Consider the following 21,071-nt stretch of genomic DNA (forward strand, 5'->3'; position numbering starts at 1 on the left):
ATGTAATGCAAAATTAAGGGAAAAAAATAACTTTCCGCAATATTAGTAGAGAGAAACATGTTGAAGAAAGTTCTTTGCAGGACCTATTCCATGATTGAACCATTTACTAAGTAAAGCTAGTAACTTGGTGAATTTACTCAGTCGCCGAATAAGGAAGGTCCAAGTTGGATATTTTTCCAGTTGTAAGTTGCTACTAGAATATATAAAATATAATATAGATAGGTAGGTAGATAGATACATGTGTTCGATGCACTATTTCCTTCATTCCTGGGGAACCACTACGAATAGCCTTCATTGTGTATTGCCCATCCCACAACACTGGTTAGGATATATTGGCTGCTAATGCAAAAATATAGGGTTTTTTTATTTGTTTTTTTTTTACATTTTTTAAATTGAAATTCAATTTGCCAACATACAGTATAACATCCCATCAAGTGCCCTCCTCAGTGCCCATCACCCAGCTACCCCATCCCCCCGCTCACCTCCCCTTCTGCAACCCTTTGTTTGTTTCCCAGAGTTAGGGGTCTCTCGTGGTTTGTCTCCCTCTCTAATTTTTCCCACTCATTTCCCTTCCTTTCCCTTATAATCCCTTTCACTATTTCTTAGATTTAGTTTTTAAAAAAATTTCAAAGGTGATATTTAAAATGTGTGTATGTGGTTAAGATATATACACTTAAATTTTCTCAGTTATGAACTTTTTCAAGTTTCCATCAGCTCCACCTCTAAACTCATGTGCGCCCATACTTCCTTGTGCGTATTAGAGTGAGGGTCTCTTCCCTCAGCCAAAGAAGACCTTCCACCAAGTCTTTATCCTTCTTGCTTGTGTCTTCAATATCTTCCTCTCAATGTAGAACATTCATGATACATCTATACATTTAAAACTTCAGAGCATATTTCGAGAGCAATATGATAAATTGTCAGTATGTTTACAGAGACTTCAAAGTAAGAAAATCTTAAACTAAGTAATTACCACCAATCCAAGGAATTTCTTACAAACGATTAACTTAAGACATACTCAAAGATTCCTGTAAAAGGATATTCATCCCAGCATTACTTGGAGTAGGAAAAATTTAGAAACAATCTGGCTATGGTATGGGAGGGCTCAGTAAATTATACCTTTCTTCACCTCTCCCGAGTTCTAGATCAATTGGATTATAAAACAACGTACAAAGACAGGTGGAGAATCAAACATGCCCTTGTCTCCTGCTCATGGAGATTGTGGCTTAGGTGTATAGCTTTCTGATATTGAATCTTGAAATTAAATGGACTTGCCTCTCCAGGAACAGACAGTTCTGGGCCCATGGGAGCTCGCCTTTGTAAAACAGAGAGCTCTTTCCTGGCAGCCAAAGGCTAAAGAGAAGGAGAAAAGGAGCAGCTGGGGAAAACCTTCTTCCCCAGGAGAAGAGTGAGAAATGGTGATGTAGCGGGGCTGGGGGTTAAGTGATGACTGATACTCCACACAGAAACTAGAAAAAAAAATAAAATGGCACTTTTATTATCAAGAAATTGAAATGATACAATTCTAGTCTTTTCTTCATCAGATGCCAAATGCTGTAGTGTTGAATCTCTTAGGTGAATCTACTGAGTTGAAAGCACTGGCCCTCCACACCTGTTACTCACTCTCCTAGTGCCACACTGGATCTTGAGAATCCAGATTCATGTACAACTCTGCACACAGAAGATAGTGGCTTTTCTTTTTTTCCCACGGCTTGGCAAGCTAGTTATTCACTGAGGAGGGGAGCCTGGACAGCTGGCCATGATGTGCTGCAGAGCAGGGTGGTGAGGCCACAGATGGTGGGCGAAACAGACTCCATCACCTTGCTGAGAGGTCTGGAGAATGTGGCCCTCCTCTGTCGTGTCACACACCGAGAGGGATGCTCACCCACTGCCCTGTCAGTGTCTCTCACTCAGGCTGGTAATTCTCATCAAAGAACATTCTCAGGGAAGAAGGGCTCTAACCCTGTAATGTTATCACATGTAAATGAAATGGTTGCCTCAAAGGATCCATTTTCCTCAATTCTCTAACTCTCAAGCTTCATTTTTTTTATTGTGGTTTTTTTTGTTGTTTTGTTGTTTTTTTTTTTTTTTGGTCCTGTGCAGTAAAAGTCTGTTTGCCTGCTGTTGTTGATGAGAACGTTCAGGCACATTCAGATGTGTTGTTTGATGGTGTATTTTGATCCTGGCATTTCTTTCAGCTTGGCTCACATATTTTGACCTACACCAGTTGAGTCATATCTGCAAGCCTTGTCATTTTAATCCTATTTTATAGGCTTTACCTTTCCAGATGAATCTGAAATTCACTTTGAAAGAAGTTAAGCAATTTTTGTTTATGTTTTTCACATTTTTCACATCTTTCTAGCCAAGATTGCTCTCTTTTTAGTCACGATTTCCTTCAAAATATGCATGCTTGGCTTTTAAGTGTTCCTTCAAAAGTAATGATTTCAGGCAGTTATTTTGTTGGAATTTTCTAGCAATAAAGATACCAAAGTTTAGGCTTTTTTTTTTATCTAGTCGGTAGTAAAAATCTGCATTTTATTTTATTTTAAAGATTTTATTTATTCATGAGAGACGCAGAGACACAGGCAGAGGGAGAAGCAGGCTCCCTGTGGGGAGCCTGGTGTGGGACTCACTCCCAGGCCCTGGGATCACGACCTGAGCTGAAGGCAGATGCTCAACCACTGAGCCACCCAGGTGGCCCCAAAATCTGTATTGTAAATACTCACCTGCAGCAGAAGTTATGTGGGACTCTGTTGTCTCAGATTTGGCACCAGGACCCATGGCTTAAACATTGAGGGTCACCTGGGTGGCTCAGTCAGTTAAACATCTGACTTCAGCTTGGGTCACGATCTCGGGATCCTGGAATTGGGGTCTTGGGACTGAGCCCCATATCTGGATCCCTACTCAGCAGAGAGTCTACTCTCTCTGCCCCTCTCCCCCACTCATTCTCTCTCTCTCTCTCTCTCTCTCTCTCTCTCACTCACTCTCAAATAAATAAATAAAATCTTCAACAAAACAAAAGAACACTGAGCATTCCACATTTTGAAGAGAGCCACCAATAACTGAGAACGCTATACTCACTCAGAGTTCACAGACTGTGCAGAAGAGATCCTACAATATCAACCGGCCCTCACCCCCATGCCCAGCACCCAGCTCTAGTCTCTATCACTAAAGGATTGAGGAGTGAGGGGTAAACAGAGATGGAGAAGCAGAACAGGCATTGGGATCCTGGGGAGAGCAGGGTTCAGGCTGAAAGCAGATCTCTCTGCCCCTCATGGAATACTTTCCTTTCCAGCAACTCAGTAAAGAAGAGACTAGCATCTTACACACTGGTTGGACATTTACTTGGGCAGATGCTTTCAGTTGCTTCTGTGCCTACTTAATGGAGAAGAAGCAAGCCAGAGGCATGGCCAATGTCACAGTTCTGGGGACACCAGAAGCAGAAGAACCTAAGATGAGGGTTCAAGAGCAAGTTGCTTGTTTGGGAGGTGATCCTACTAAACTTTGGGAGCATGAGACAGGGAAGGGAACCAAGAACGAGAAAGGTAACTAGAGTTTAACTCCCCCGGGGGTGGGGGGTAGGGGGCAGCATGGAGTTCCAGCCTTAGAGTGACCACAACTGAGAAGGATCTGTGGCATTTACAGACCTCCTCTCACCTGTCTTTGTTGAGAAGTGCTCTGTGGAAGGCATCGATTCTCTGTCACTGTCACCTCCTCTGCAAGTGGGCAGAGTGGTCTCCAGGCACCAAAGCTTGCCCTCTGACCACATCTGGTAGTCCACAAATCCAGGAAGCACCAATGGCTCGCTCGCTTGCTTGCTTGCTTTCTTTCCTTTCTTTTAAAGATTTTATTTATTTATTTGAGAGAGACAGACAGACAGACATAGCGAGAGAGAGCACGAGCAGGGAGGAATGGGAAAAGCAAGCTCCTTGCTGAGCAGGGAGCCCAACGTGGGGCTCCATCCCAGGACCCTGAGATCATGACCTGAGCCGAAGGCAGACGGTTAACTGACTAAGCCACCCAGGCACCTGCTTTTTCTTTATTTTTTTTTTTTCACTTTTCACTCTTTCAAAACTTCCTTTCTCTCCTACAGTTTCAAGGCATAAGACCTACTATCAGGATTTATAGGCAGAGATTGTTGCAGTCCTAGCAATAGACAACTTTGCAGGGATTGGAGAGTAATCTGTATTCACCGATCTGACATGTTGCCCAAATGCGGAGGAACACTATAGGGACATATCCGATTAAATAAGGAAATTATAGGGAAACAGTGTAGTAAATCCATCATAGCACTTGTTCTGGAGGGGATGGGATGTTTGTCTCCCTTTTGCTTGATGAGGACAAAGGTCACATCTTATTTGATTTTATATATGCTCCAGGATGAAAAAGTGATATTTATTATAACCTTGGAGTTCTGGAAAAGACATATCTTCATATATTTAGCATTTTAAATTTTAGTATATCAAGGATACTATTGTGCTTATCTGATTTCGAACTCTAACGAAAGAATGCTTATGACATCTTCTCAAAGGACTGTTTAGGAGGTGCCTGACTTTTGAAAGTATAATGATTTTAGCAAATTCACCTCGCAGACCACTTTCCTAAGGGAACAATATAAAGTGTTGAGTAGAATCTCAGGCAGGTGTGAATCGCTACCTGCACCCCCACCTATAACCCCAAATATGGTCAAGGGGGCAGGCTCCACAGCACCTCTGTGGAGAACTGCATGCAGTGAGTTCAGAAGGGACTCTCCAGGCATCTGAATTGTGAATTTGCATTCCCTCTCCATATCAGGTCCACACTGTCCTTTAACCAATCTTGCAATGTCATCTTCATAACAGCAAAGGTCAAGCAGTTATTTTCCTGTTTTTCTGTCCAGGGCATTTATCACCTCCTTCCTGCCTCTGGTGGGGCTGTATCATCATTGGTTATAAAGTCTTAGTTTTCCTAAATCCCCTGACCTATGTTCTCAGCCTCCACAAACAGGATTATTTGTTTTCATTCACAGCTTTGAACAAAATGCTGGTTTTATTGTCTGGCTTATCTATTTGACATATTCCAGCAACACGCTAGCAATTTCTTTTACTAATCATGATAATGATGATGAGTAATTGCTGCTTGTCAGGTACCACTCTAAGCCCTTTCCCCCAGATGAATTCATTAAATCCTTGCAAGAGCAAAATCTCCTCCAATAGGTTAGTATTATCCCCAAGTACAGATGAGGAAACCGAGACACGGAAAATACAAGTAATTTGACCGAAGTTATGCTGCTGGTAAGTCAAGGTACTGGGATCCACATCCTGGCAGTCTGAGCCAGCGTCTAAATTCTTAACCACCAGGTAGTACTACCCTGTGCTGTCTTGTCTGGAGATCTGGTAGGTGCAGGGCCCTCTGATACATCCTTATCGTTGAAGTTCATTGCGAAGACCTGAGGCAGAAAGGGCAGCAGCCATCATGGGGACTAGGTCTGGGGATGACCAAGCAGATGGCCACATGGAGCAGATGCAGGACCAGGAGGAGTGAATATTTGGAGATTGTCATTTGGACACTCTCTAAACATCTACTAGTCCCAAGTCATCACCCTTATCCCCCACCCCCTTGACCCCCATTTAGTCCAGGGAATTGACTTTCCTGTGCCACTTTTATGTAATATATTTTCACTGGCTTGCATCTCTCACCTCATATGCCTTAACAGATATGTCTACCAGCCATTGCAGAGACCAAGGCACTGAGGCAGTGAAAGATCATCTTCTATTTGCAACCTACCTGCTTCTGTCCTCTTCATTTATCTAGTTCCTGTATTTTTAGCTTTCTCTAATCCATAGTCAGTACTCAACTTCACACTCTTGATTAAACTACAGATATGACTCAACAGAATTCATTTCTTTTGTCCTAGGTACATATAGTCCCTCTCTCAAATTATATGGCCCAAACTTAAGTTTATACATGTATATGCCAAACCTCCGTACAAAACTTGGTATTCCAAAACAAAATTTAGTTTCTCTTAATCTGGGATACACAGTGTTCCCCTGCATCATCACATTCTTTTTTTTCTTTTCTTTTCTTTTTTTTTTTTGTATGCCATCCCATATCACAAAAGAAAAAGAAAATCTCCTTATGACTATTCTAGTTGTTTCTTCAGGTAAAAAGAACCCTCGCTTTAGCAATCAGCTCCATGATCATCAGTGCTTGGAAAAATCTTTCTTTAAATACCTTAGGCAATGAACTAGATTTATTTATGTATCCAGTGCGTAGTTAGGGAACACTGTCACTGTGGAAAGTGCAAGCATGTAATTAAATTATAAGAATAGGTTAATCCACCAGACTATATTACTCTCAAAGTAGTTTTAAAAGTCAACATTTTTGAGTAATTACAAATGTGTACATTACTAGAGTCACTGATAGATGATTTAAGGATATGCATATAATAGGTCTTCTAATTCATTCAACATTAAATCGTTTGGGGTTTAATTTCAGGTTTGTTTTTAAATATATGAAATACAGAGTCTTTTGCTCTAGAATGGTAATTGATGTGGTCATTTATACAAGCCAAAATACAAAATAAAACAGACCAAAAAAAAAAAAGAAAAGCAAAACAAAGTGTCATTTATTTGGAACGCTAATAAATATCCCAATTAAATGTGTTTTTTGATAAATTTAAGATAACCATAACAAATAAAATACACAGTAGGTTCATGAACTTAAAATCTCCCCTCAACCTCAACCCCATTTGAATTTCCACGTCAGTACATTTGATTGGAAGTATATCTGGTCTTTTGAAAAGTTAGGTTTTTCCTGAAGCCCAAATACTTGCAATATAGTGGTTAGGTTATCTGTGCCCTTTATATTGTCTAAGCTCCTGATAAATTTTTTCTTCATAGATGCTATTAATATACCTTGTAAGAAGACATCGTTTCTTTCCTGACAGCTTTGATTCATAAATAAGATTTTTCTGCTTTCTGAGGAAATTTTTTGCAGTTGAATTCTCCCAAAAATCTACGCTGTTCCCTGGCATTTGCTGCTTTTCTGGAAGAACAGTTTACTCTGATAAACTGTTTCAAAACAGTTTTTCTACTGGATAAGTCCAAGCATAGCATTCAATTCTCTCTTTTCTTTGTAGCTCATTTCTTCTATAGTCTGAGTCAACCACCAATCATTTTCACTGAGAATCGTACCCGTCCTGAGTCCTTTGCCCACCTAGAGAGGCTGTCCCTTTCTGTTTGGATTGAGAGGGGCAATTCAGAGGTTGAGATGGATCATTTATATTCTTTCTCTCGAGAATTTGAAGTAGGGCATAAAAATGCTCCAAGAAAGTAGGTTTTTTGGGGTGGGGGGACCAGTAGGTGGGGAATATAAAGTTAAGACTGTGCACAGAAAACCAGAGGAATTCTGTCAATGTAAGGAGAGAATGAAGATGTGTTGATAGAAACCGAGACAAGATACAACATGGCCCTAGAAGGACACAGATGGAAGGTTGGAGGAGTAGCCACTGGTTCCTGCAGCTTGAATGTTCCCGGTTCCAGTTCCTCTCCTTTATAAAACAAAACAAAACAAAACAACAAAAACTTTATTATTTTAGAGAGAGAGAGAGCATGAGTGGGAGGAGCAGAGGGGGAGTGAGAGAGAGTCTCAAACAGGCTCCCTGCTGAGCATGGACTCTGACTCAACTCTGGGCTTTGACATCATGGCCTGACCCGAGCTAAACCAAGAGTCAGACAATGAACCAACTATGCCACCCAGGTGCCCCCTGGTTCTAGGCCCTCTTGGGGCTCAGTCTTTCTCTCTGCTCTTGGATTTGAAGAGATATTTCTATTTGTTTCTAATAATTTTCCCACTTTCTTTAAGCTAACACGTTGATATCCAATTTTTATTGCCAGCCAAGTGTGGTTAAAACATCATTTCTGAATTTTTATCTTGAAACTGTGCAGATACCTTTAATTTTTGGGGTAACCAAAGTCTTTGCTAACTTCCATTTGCATGTGTTTCTCTAAGAATAATTTTTGTTTCTTTCCCTTTTTATAGAAGTCATGTTCCCATTAATAATATTAGATAAAATAGGAAAATAAAGTAACTATTATAGTTTTATCTCTCTTTTTATGTATATGTGTAAATGCATATATAATTATGTAAATATGCAGTAAAGCTGCAGTTTCTAATTTATGATCTGATTTAATTTATTTTATTTTAATGAAAATTTTCTCGTATGGTACCTAAAATTACCTTTTAAATGTATTTTGCCATGTAGATCTACCACAGTTCAATTTTCAAGGATTATTGGTCAGCTGTTACTACATACTTTTGTAGTTAAAATATTCTCATGCATCACTCTCAACATCTCTCAATATTTCCTTCCAATTTGATTTTTTTTGAAATAGGAATAATTTTTTTTAAATTATACTTAGATCTCTTTCCTGCCTCATTAGATTAGCTAGACTTCTCCCATAGAAGTGATGGGCATTCTTGTCTTCTTCCTGAATTTAGTGAGAATGTTTCAAACACGATTTTGCCCACTGGATTTTAATAACTGTGTTATTAAGTAACTGCTGCTGTATTTTTTTCCTCAGTCATTTTTAAAATTATAAACTGATGTCCAAATATCATTTGAGATCATTTTATTTTTTCTCCTTTGCCCTCGTTAATGTGAGGAACATGAATAAGTTCCATATCATCTTTGACTTTAAAGGCTCTTACTTGGTCACTTGCATAGGCACTTAACATGTCAGCTGAAATCACTTTATGCATTTATCCATAATGAAATTAATAGTAAAGTTGGGTTTGATTTTATCTTTGTAGCAAATTAACAATTTGCCTAAAGTGACATGTCATTTAGCTCTTTTTCATTTTTATTTGGATTCTGATGACTATGCTCTTCGCTATTCAGATTTTCTTTATTCTTTGTGTGTCTATAGAATGAATAGTGGAATTCAGCATTATGGGAAGTTTGCTTGGTCTTTTGCCTATTTATTCTTGTTTTTTACAGCCTGAATTTAGTCTGCTACTCATCAACTCCTGTGCACACCATTTCCCAATTTGATGTACTGTCCCTTTGGGTCCATTTGATAGTGATTTGTGTCCATGTTTTAATAATGAAAGCATGTATGTGGGTGGAAAAACTCTGTGACCATAAATCTGAAGCTTAAGCTCTTTTTTGACCCTCTGGTTCTTCTGTAATTTGGCTAGACTGTAACAAATAGCCTAATGTTATTTGAGCCAAGATTTTTTTTTTTATGTTAGAATTGCAGTCTGCGAAGTCTGAGTAAATACTTAAATGAGACATACAAAAATACCTAAATATGATCTATTTTGTATTATAATGTAAATAGGAAAACTTAGGTACTGTAGAATATTCTTCCCAGTTTTACTTTTGTCATTGTTTTAGTTTTGGTTTGGTTTTTAGTTAATGGTTCTGTTGTATCATCAAGTAGTATAAGTAAAAACCCTAGCACAGGCCTCATATGTAATATAGGCTTCATACAGATTTGGTGGAATAAGTTTAGATATAACATTTATAAGAGTTTTCGTTTCACAAACTGCAGAAAAGGATTTACTGTGAGAATAGTGTTTGGCTTAGAACATATTAGTTTATTCCTCATGTTGAACATATAACTAGTGAAAATTAAAGCATACGTTTATTGATTCATCCACTTGTTTCATAGTTATTTTTTTTTATCATCAACAAGGTGAAAATATAAGAATCCCTGCCATAGAGTATCTTTTGTTTAGCTTGGGGATATAGTCAGATAAGTTAACTACAATTATGATGGGGTTAGTGTAATGGAATGTTGTGGAATCGTTGAGTTGGATTTAATATTTTCTACACAGCAGAAGAATTTGGGAAAGTTTCAAAGACAAGGTGAACCTTGATCTAGATTTTGAAAAGCCGATAAGAGTTAAGATAGAGGGGATCCCTGGGTGGCTCAGCGGTATAGGTCCTGCCTTCGACCTAGGGTGTGATCCTGGAATCCGGGGATCAAGTCCTACATCGGGCTCCCTGCATGGAGCCTGCTTCTCCTCTGTGTCTCTCCTTCTCCCCCCAGCCCCCCATGAATAAATAAATAAATAAAATCTTAAAAAAAAGACTTAAGATAGACATATTAGGAGATGAGAAAGATTTGTTAAGAACTTTCAGGTATTGGGATGCCTGGGTGGCTCAGCAGTTGAGTGTCTGCCTTTGGCTCAGGGTGTGATCCTCAGGTCCTGGAATTGAGTCCCGCATCGGGCTTCCTGCATGGAGCCTACTTCTCCTTCTGCCTATGTCTCTGCCTCTCTCTCTCTGTGTGTGTCCATCATGAATAAATAAATAAAATCTTAAAGAACTTTCAAGTATTGCAAACACAAGGAAAGAATGGATGTTTCAAAACCTTTACATAGATCCGTGTGGTGAGAACATAGTGTGAGAGGAACATAGGAAGTACGCAGGAGATGAGTGTGCCAGGGGATGTGGTTGGAAGTATAGGACTGATTAGTCTAAGGACATGTAAAGAAATTTAAACTTTATAGATAGAGGGAAAATAATGGAAGCTTTAAAACGTGATTGGATTACTATTTCAGAACAATAGCTTTGAGGATAGGTCCAAAAATGAGTTTGAAAGAAGAGCAACTTCAGCTAGAGACACCTGAAAGAACTCTTGCTTTTCAATAACCCAGACAGTAGTACCTGAACCAAGGCTAGATATATAGGATTTCAAGGTAGGTAGATAATTCAGAAGTATAAAGGTATGAGTCTGGATGGATTACTAAAGGTGATAGATCAGAGAGGAGTCATCATAATAGCTCCTGGATGTAGACTTGTACAATGGGATAGACACCGGTGCCACATTTGATGTATCTTGAAAACAGGAGAAAGGAACCCTAATTTGTTCATGGAGAGGATATGTTGAGTTTGAAAGTTCTATGGAACACAGTCAAAGGTGTCCACTGGGCCAATGGAACTTCATTTTGAGAATTAAAGTGTTTGATTTGACATAGATTTAATGGTCATTATCTATAGGTGAGACTCAAAGTTCTGAGTTCACATGACATTCCTAGGGGAAGAATAGAGAGGAGAAAGTGGAAAATTTAGAAATGATATAAAATTACAATATAGAAGTCAATAAAACTCCCTAAATACACCATCAGAAGATAGTCAACATTTTGATGTATATACTGTCAGCCATACTAATACATACATGCCCACACATGCAGTATGTGCACACATAAATGTGCACTAATGTAATAAATCATCACATTTGGTTACTTTTAAAATTTATTATTATGCAACAATATCATAGTAATGACATTTCATGATTGCTCTGTGATTTCTTTAACCAACATATATTATTGGAATTTTATACTGTTTCCATTTCCTTATATTACAAATTATTCTGGGATATGTATCCTTTTAATTATTTTTTTCTATGTATCCATAGTCATTTCCTTAAGATATTTTTATATGTAGAATTTTGGTTCAAATTGTGTGAAATTTTTAAGGCTCTTGTCACTTTGTCACACTGTACTCCTAATATTACCAGTCCACATTGCATCCCTGATAGGAAGATCTGTTTCCTCATAAATATTACCAAATTTTAATTAAGAAGGTCTTTGGCTATTTGGGAAGTGAAAAAGTAGTATTACTGTTATACATTATTTTGGTTAGTGAAGTTAAATGTTCTGTACATTTTCTGACAAATAGAATTTTTTTTGTCTTTGTTTTCTTTGGTTAAAACACCCACCTATATTTCTGTTATTTTTCTTTATTTTTCCTTAGAGATGTGTAAAAGATTTTTATAAAGACCTCAGTACTTTATTTGATAAGCTTGATGAATGGATTTTTCAGTTTGTTCCTTGTTTCTAATTTTGATTTTTTAAGAAGCAGCAAAAATCTTTAAGAAGTGTAATATTTATTCTGGTTTTCTGTCTTTTTTGCCTTGGCTGGGAATTTCAAAAGGATTTTAAATAATAGTGAAAATACATAGAATCACAGATTCACTTCTTATCTCATTAGGATATTAGCTGATGTTTCACAGTTAAGCATGATTTATAGTGTTGCTTTGAAATAGACAATTATATTAATGGGGTGTCTTATTCATAATTATTTATTAAAATAGCAGAAATCAGTTTTATTGAATGTGCTTTTAGCATCTTGGGTTATCATTTTCTTTTAATTGGGACAGTTACGGTGTTGTAGTACAGCAAAGGATTTACTAATTTTAGCCAATTTTTGTCTTTGAGTAATAAGCCTTATTGAATAAGGGAGAAAGATTCTTCGAGTATTATTTGAATTTGGTTTGGAAGTATTTATTTGGAATTGTATTTCTATGATTATAAGTAAGACTAGTCAGCAGCCTTGTACATTAAAGTTTGCACTAAATTTATCAGTTAGAATTTTTGACATTTTATCTCACTACCACCGATGTAGATTTTTAAGTCTTTCCTTGTGTTTTGTGTTTCCTTCATAATTTTCTCATAAAATCCTCCGTGCTACACTTCTCTGTTTCCCTCTTAGCCTGTTCTCTTTCCATGGCTCTCCATTCTTGTTCTCATAGAGGCTGTGACTTCCTAAATCCTAGTGATGCAGTCACCACTGCACTGTACTACTTTCTTCCTCTCTTGGTATTAAGTTATGTATTCTTCTAAATCTTCAAGTTGTTGTTGCAGTTGTTGGGTTCACAGACTATTTCAATGGGCCTGCTCTTGGCTTTTGGTAATTTTTTCTCCTGGGATGAGGTTCTATCTATTTTACTTGTGCTGTCTGATAGAACCTCTCCCTCCAGCTTCTTTGAAAAGCTTCTACCTTAAAAAAAATTATTTATTCATGAGAGACACAGAGAGAGCGGCAGAGACACAGGCAGAGGGAGAAGCAGGCTCCATGCAGGGAGCCTGATGTGGGACTCGATCCTGGGATCCCAAGATCACACCCTGAGCCGAAGGCAGATGCTCAACTGCTAAGCCACCCAGGCATCCCCTGGTTTTCAAATAATACTTTATTTGATCAGATGCTTTATCTGTATATATATATATATATATATATATATATATATATATACACACACACACACATATATATATAGTAAAATATGTATTTATATGTAAATATATATATATATAGTATTTATATATAGTAAAATATAGAATGTAAGATACAAAGTACAAGAATTCCCTATGAAAAATAGAACAAGATCCTAGAAAGCACAGTGAAATGAAGATGAGATACAAGGGGTTAAACTAGGGGCACCTGGGTGGCTCAGTAGTTGAGTGACTGCCTTTGGCTCAGGGCGTGATCCTGGGGTCCTGGGATCGAGTCCTGCATTGGGCTCCCTGTGTGGAGCCTGCTTCTCTCTCTACCTGTGTCTCTGCCTCTCTCTCTGTGTCTCTCATGAACAAATAAATAAAATCTTTAAAGAAAACAACAAGGGGATAGACTACAGACTGACATGAGGACATACTGGGCTGGGAAACTGGAAGAAAGAAAGACTATGCAAGATAAAGAAATATTGTCGCAAGAGAAATAAAATGCAATTGATTTTTTTTTTTTTTTTGCAATTGATTCTTAATTAGAAGGGCAAAGGAAGAGACACAAGCATGCATAAAGCACAAACAGTGGTAGGGGACAAAAGCTTCAGACATTTCTACCAAGCTCCAAAGGAAGGAAGAGGAGATAAACATGAAAAAAACGGATAGAATATTGGAAGTCCAGAAAATGATGAGCCAACAGATGAAGAACTTCCCCAGCAATGTTATGCAAAAGTACGGGACCGTAAACATTGCTTGAATTGAAGAATATTTGAGTATTCAAATGAAAAATATGAGCTAACAGATGCAGCTTGGTGAAATCTTAGAATTTGAAGGATGTCGAAAGTATTAGAAGCAGCTCACGATGTCTTATTTGTACTTAACGTTTCCTAACAAGGAAAAAAATTTATGTGGAAAACAAGTTGAAACACTGACTGTATTTACTACTTTCTGGCTCCCTGGAAGAGAGTGGCTCTGATAGAGTCACAATAGGTATCAACTTAAACAGTTTCAAAGATGACTTCTGAGCTTCTCTTCAGGCAAGTGGGGCCATGGTGGAGAGCCGGAGGGTTGTTGGTATTTTATCTACATGTATTTTAATTAATGGAACCCAAGGGTAAATATAGTCCCCACGTCAGATTTGTGGTGACCTCTCTTCTTCTTTCAAGGCCATTTTTCAAAACAGTTCCCTTGTGGCCTGCCTTGGGGGGTAGGGGTGGGGTTGCAGTCTTGTGTAATGGTGATGGATCTCGGGTGTTAGAACAATGTTACACAACCCTGCATTTTTATCATTCTAATGACTTTTGCTGGACAAGGGGAGCTTACTTCCCTGCCAGATATTTATACAAGCTAATCAGAGGCTTGATACAATACAGATGGTGATAACCTTTTGCCGTACGAAGTCCATGTTGCATTGTACTTGGGCAGCAGAGGGTTTGGCTCATTCAATAGTCTGGACCAGAAAATTCTATTTCTAAAATGCCTTACAAAAGGAGAGCAGATGATGTAAACTATTTCAGGAATACTAAAAGGAGAATCAAGTGCCAGGCTTCTACCACATTCCACAAACATTACCACAGATCTATTTACTTCTTAGATCTGTGGGATGAAAATGTTTTTATTGAATTATGTTTTTATTCAAGTATGATAGAGCAGAAAGATTGGGGGAAAGGGGTAAAATATTTTCAGTAAATCATCCACTCCTCCTCTGTCTTTTAGAGTGCATTCCAAACCGAGATCTTGTGTAATTCTTTGCTTGGACTAGTAGTCCTGCTATTCTTCTGACTATTTTAAGCTTAATATATTGTCGTGCCAACAGATATAATGGTTCCTGTAAATACTTACCAGTTCCCTGCAAGAAGAGAAGAAAAATAGAATCACAGCTTAATGTGTTTTGCATGCAATGAGCAGGAGGGCAAGAAACCTCCGCTAAATCCCTAAATCCGAACCTGAATGTTAAGGAATATTATTGATGCGAGCCAAAATTAATGTTATAAAATAGTGTTTGCTCAGAAGGACAATAAAGGCACACCAAGGAAACCTCATCTTTTTTGTACAAATCTATACAAAATAAATTATGTGTGAGCACGCAAATATTCCGCACATTCCTACGGCTCCCTCAAGACCAACTCACTCAAGTAACAGTCTTCAGAGTATCCTAGAGTTTATCCATTCACCCCCTCCTCAATTCATTCATTGAATAGATACTTATGAACACGTACTCTGTGCTGGACAATGTCACCAGAGTACCACACTGAACAAGACCGTTTGCTTTTTTTCCCTCTCTTCTACTTCCATCCAAATTCTCACTCTCTTAGTGTCTTGCTCACAGTTTGCTCCCATGGTCTTGTAGAAGAGAGAGTAATCGAAATGAGCAGAAGCTTAGGGGAGTGTCTGTGGAGGTTAGGTTATGATTTCAGAGTAGAACAACTCAGAAAGGGAGAGTTTATCACGTGGTAAAAAGCAAAGCCAGTATAAACACAAGTTGCCACATCTTGGACTACTGGAACTAGGAGTTACCCTTCGAAGCCTGTTGTATAACTTTAAAGACAAATAGAATAATGTCTCACTTCAGGCCTCCCATCACAGATCATTGGATTTCCCCTCAGAGGTTGTCCTGAATGAAAAAAGTGTGTGGGTGTGTGTATATCTCAGGCCATTCCAATTATTGTTTGTATTGATAGGGTTTTTCTTTTCTTTTTTAAAGATTTCATTTAGGGATCCCTGGGTGGCGCAGCGGTTTGGCGCCTGCCTTTGGCCCAGGGCGTGATCCTAGCGACCCGGGATCGAATCCCACATCGGGCTCCTGGTGCATGGAGCCTGCTTCTCCCTCTGCCTGTGTCTCTGCCTCTCTCTCTCTCTCTTTCTGTGACTATCATAAATAAATAAAATGAGATACGTGTGACTCTTGAAAAAAAAATAAATAAAGATTTCATTTATTTATTCACCAGAGACACACAGAGAGAGGTAAAGACACAGGCAGAGGGAGAAGCAGGCTCCCTGTAGGGAGCCTGTGAGGGGCTTGATCCCGGGACCCCAGGATCAGGAACTTAGCCAAAGGCAGATGCTAAACCACTGAGCCACCCAGGCATCCCAATAGGGCTTTTCACCTGCAGTGTGATCTAACTGAAACTATAAATGTTTATACACATTTAAATGTAAATGTTTGTGATAAAATGTAAATATGTATGATGCATTTAAATTTACTTCAATTATTATTTTTATTGATACTCAGATTGCCCTTTATTTGGCCAGAAGGAGCTTCTTCAAGCTGCTTTCGGATTCTCTTTGGTCCTTAGCTGTAGTAGGCTTTTGAGAGAGGGAGGTGAAGTGTTTGAATACTTCTTTGCAAATTGCTGGTTTTCCAGATGTTTTCCAAAGTCATTTTTAGTTTAATTGAATTGTCTTTAAATTCATGTTTAATGGCTTTATCTTTAGCTCACAAACAGCAGTAACATTTGGTAGGAGTCATTAAATTAGAATAAATAGCTATGAATCATATATTAATGGAGACATGGATCTTACAATCTGAGAGAATCTGGAGCTTGTAGCTGAGTCTGCCCCTTAAAGTGAATTGAGGCTGTTATTTTTTTTTAATCCTATCATCTCCTTTTAATTTTAGCAAAACATAGGATATGATTGTCGTTCTTCCTACCTACTGAATGTACGTGAATTATTGCCTAATAGACATTGAATTCTTTCTAAGAACTTGCCAGAAAACATACCCTGGCACTTCTTTATCTTTCCTATCCAATTCTGATGAAAAGCAAAACAGCCAATTTAATTACAATGTCAGATTCACCGCTGGATTCCTTGTGCTGTCACAGTTCGATATTACGGAGCATCAATGGCAATAAATAGATGCCTTTTTTAAAAAAAATAAAAAAGGTTTCACTTTTTCCCTTCTATCTATAGAGGAGGGATAACATATAACATTATAAAGCACAACTCACTTGTTCGAAAATAAAATAAAGCCCAAGTGTCAGATTGAATAAATCAGTATTTTCTCATAAAGATAGGACAGCACCAAAACCAGCTGATTTTGTGCTAATGCTGGGTGGTCCAGGAAAGATAAAGGGTTGAATGAATTCTACAGTTGTGGAGGAGCAGTGGAAAAACAAATATGGAAAGTAGGTTGGCCATTATTAACTCTGGAAAAGACATTTTCTGTTACATTTTCTTCTAAGTAGGCTTTTGATGTATGATCATGGGATGGTTCAGCTAACTAGGTGGATGGGCAACTAGCTGGATATACTTGGAAATAGACACATAGGATTCAGATTTGGCTTGTGTGTTGAGAGCCTGAAAATTCATAAAAAGTAGTTTTAACAATAAGTGATAATATGAGTAAGAGCTCATTCCATAAACATGTGCTGCTCTTCATTACCAAGGTTCATGGCAGTGATGAGCATGCTGCCACTGATGATAATGACCCATTGTAAGCGCTTTTAGGTTTTTTTGTGGGTCTGTGAGAAGACTATTGCGGGTGCTAGTCTGTGCCTATTTCTGTTTTACTCTCAATGATCCGTATTTGTTCTCCCTCTTGTGACATGCTAACGATCTTCACAAATGCTGTTTTATGTAAGAAGGGAAGCACATAGGCCAACACAATGCCAACTCATGCTAACTTTATTTCATTACAGCAAATTCTTCGTCACTCTAGAGAAAACTCAACAAAAGTTATATTCCTCATTACTGATGGATATTCCAATGGGGGAGACCCCAGGCCAGTCGCAGCATCCCTGCGAGACTTTGGAGTAGAGATCTTCACGTTTGGCATATGGCAAGGGAACATTCGAGAACTAAATGACATGGCTTCCACCCCAAAGGAAGAGCACTGCTACCTTCTCCACAGTTTTGAAGAATTTGAGGCTTTAGCTCGCCGTGCATTGCATGAAGGTAAGGGAGACCCAGTGGCCTGACGTGATGCATTTAAATGGGAGTTCCTTCTCTCTTAGGGCTGAAAACCCCTTAGAGGCTAATACCAAACCCTATGAAAGTCTTCACTGAGCAGGATGCCCATGTATCCTCAGTGTAGCAGGAGCTGTGTTGAGCTTCCTAAATAGAGGTGACAGTCTGACATGCACCAAGAGTATTTGCTTTGCTTTATTTTGTTTTTTAACAGCTGGGATGGATTTTCACTAGACTACCCGTCTGCTCCCACCTGGAACTGTTAGAATCAATGGAATGAATTTAGGTGTGTTTTAAGGCCACACACAGAGCGGGAAGCCTTGACTTAGATCTATTTACAGTTATCTGGAGAGGGGGAGTAAACATTCAGAGACATGTATCGTGAATCTCACCAGAATGTTTCCAGAAATAGACATGAAGATGTAAGGACAATAAACACTTAATGCATACTTCTTGACCTGACAGTTCTAAGACACGTAAGATTATGTACAAGTTGAAGAGCATTACCACAAAAAGGAATGAAGTCGGTAAACCCATTTAGTAGAGTTCTTCATACTCCATTTGTAAGGATATTTAGTTGTATGATTTAGGTTAGACGAACCTCCAGGCATGGTATGGGCATGTGTCTTTGTAAGTCACGAGGGGAAGTATGGATTGGGAGGAAACGACAGGAGATCCAGCCCGAGACCAAAGCCAAACAGCAAGTTGATCCCTGCAGGTATCCATGTGAAAGACTCAGTTTGATGGGCAAATCATGGCCACATGAAGTTTCAAGCAATTAGTGATGTTCAGAAGAAGCAGGTCAGCCCTATCATTGTTCCAAGAGAAGCATTTAAGAGTAGGATCTCAAAAAAAAAAAAAAAAAAAAAAAAAAGAGTAGGATCTCAGAGTAACTATGGACACAGCAAAAAATCTTAGTCACCTACTGGCTGAGTGGCTTTTGGCAAGTTATTTAGCTTTTTACCCCTTAGATTTCTTGTAAATAGAATAGGGAATGAGAAGAGTACCTGTTCTATAGGATTGTCACAAGGATTAAATAGGTTAATACATATAAAATGATTAGAAAAATTACCAAACGCATATTAGCCGAAGCCCTCATTAACTGTCCACTATTATTATTACCTTCGGCAATTTATCTAATATCTACAAGCCTCACTTCCTCTACTTTTGTTTTTTATTTTATTATTTTTAAAGAGTGTATTTATCACAGGAGACAAACAGGGAGAGGCAGAGACATAGGCAGAGGGAGAAGCAGGCTCATTGCGGGGAGCCTGATGCAGAGACTTGATCCCAGGACCCCAGGACCATGACCTGAGCCAAAGGCAGATTCCCAACCACTGAGCCACCAAGGAGTCCCCCTCTACTTTTAAAATGGAAGTATTAGAATGTGTACCATATGGTTTTGTCAAGAGGATTAAATAAAATATTTAAGTATTACCAAGTATAGTGTTATTACATGGCAGCAGTTCAGTAACTCTGGGGCTTCCTTTGTTTCTCCTTTTCTCAGGGAAAAGTGATAGGTTGAGTGGAAAGGCTGGGTGGCTGTGACTAAATGGATTCTGAAATCATGGGTGTTACCTGCTGTGTTGTAGAGGACTAATTTCCAGTCATACCATTCCTCTACTCTTAGGAGTGGGCTCTTCTAGAACTCTAAGGCCAAGTTGAACCAGAAGCTCGGTGGGACAGAATGTTCTTTTGGTTACAATATTGCAACAGAGTTTTGGAAGGCATCACTTTTACAATAAGCAAATATCCAGAATGCATAATTCTCCGATTGAGTTTCCAGGTTTGGTAAGGAAAGATCCTGTTCCTACTGCAAAGACATCAAATCAAAGGAAATGAGTCTCATTTTCCCTGCCCTTAAGTTCTGTGAAGCTACTTTCAACTTGGACAGATCCACTTTTGGTCTCGAGACCATCCATGTTCAGAAGAAGCAGGTCAGCCTGCTTCTGGCCATCCTCAATCAACATAGGTTGCAGAATAATAGTTTTCCCCACGTGTAAACATATACTTAACCTCCCCCATACCTGAATGCCAGTGTACCAGTCTTGGTAGCTAGATCTTTCTGCTTCCTAAGCTGCTCTATTGCCAAATCGTCTCATGGCCCAGTGCCTTAGAACTAAGTGTTCATGTTGCAGACATTTTACCCACACCACAGTCTGTTAGATGGAGCTTTAATAGGGTACCTGATTGTACTGGTCTCTTTCCCTTGGGGCTGGCGTCTTCTTTTTACTTTGCCCCTGCGTATTGTTCAGAGTCTTAATGAATAGACACAGATGTTCCCTAAATGAAGCCATCACCAATCTTCTTGCCAGATATTCAATTGCAGTGCATGTGTCTCGTTGGAACTCCCACATCTGAGTTCCCAGGAGGGGCCCATCGCTATATCTGGTCCGAGCACCAGCCCAGGGATTTGGGCTAAGACTTTTGAATTTCTTCAACAGAGTGAATGGAACCTATTATTTGCCTGATTCTAGGCCATTCATTCTGGATCAGCCAGTGACCCTGTGAAATCACTTTCTCGACAACTCTGCCTGAGTTATTGAATTCTCAGCATGCCTCACTTCAGAACATGGCTCAAGTAATCAGCATGATCTCCATTCACATAAAACATGATAAGTTACTCACAACTGAGAAATAAGCCATATTCTGATTCTATGATTTCACCTGTGTGGGGTTGCTAAGTCTTTATCCAGTAAGTATAGAAATGATGGTATCTAAAGCCAGCAGCCCATAATCAGAACTCTCGTGCGGCAGTCAAGATTGTAATTTTATTTATCTTTTGGAAAAAGGGTTTTGGAAATCTAGTTACTGCTGCCTGACCTCATACTGAAGCAGTGGAACACTGCTGGCGTGGAAGCCAGGGGAGTGACCTGTGGCATCGACTATGTTACTTCCTGCCGCATCTGGAGATTCCTTGCTGAAGCGCTTAATTTCTGCCTGACCCTGCATGGCCTCGAAAGCTTATGATGAGGTCCCAGACTGAAATAGCTTAACTGGCCGAAACAAATTCCCAGCCTGTGGTGGTGCAAATAACACACATTCATGTTTGGGCGGGAGTGGGGTGCAGTTGGGAATTGGACGGATATGAAAAGATGTTTTCTGCAACTTGTACCTAAATTTTAGTAACTAGAGAATGTGACATCGAGCTGCTAATCAGTTTTTTATTACCC

General features: G+C 39.0%; 1 protein-coding gene across 4 annotated transcripts in view; it reads left to right on the forward strand.

Annotated features, from left to right (window-relative positions):
* Positions 1–21,071, forward strand: part of SVEP1 (sushi, von Willebrand factor type A, EGF and pentraxin domain containing 1) — a 181,240-nt gene that overhangs the window by 8,644 nt on the left and 151,525 nt on the right. For all 4 annotated transcript variants that reach the window (XM_055301712.1, XM_055301714.1, XM_055301713.1 and 1 more), the window contains exon 2: positions 17,631–17,886. In XM_055301712.1, the coding sequence (XP_055157687.1) occupies positions 17,631–17,886 (256 nt within the window). The remainder of the gene's footprint in view (positions 1–17,630; positions 17,887–21,071) is intronic.

The sequence above is a fragment of the Nyctereutes procyonoides genome, unplaced genomic scaffold, assembly GCF_905146905.1.
Source record: "Nyctereutes procyonoides isolate TBG_1078 unplaced genomic scaffold, NYPRO_anot_genome, whole genome shotgun sequence".
In the NCBI taxonomy this organism is placed as follows: domain Eukaryota; kingdom Metazoa; phylum Chordata; class Mammalia; order Carnivora; family Canidae; genus Nyctereutes; species Nyctereutes procyonoides.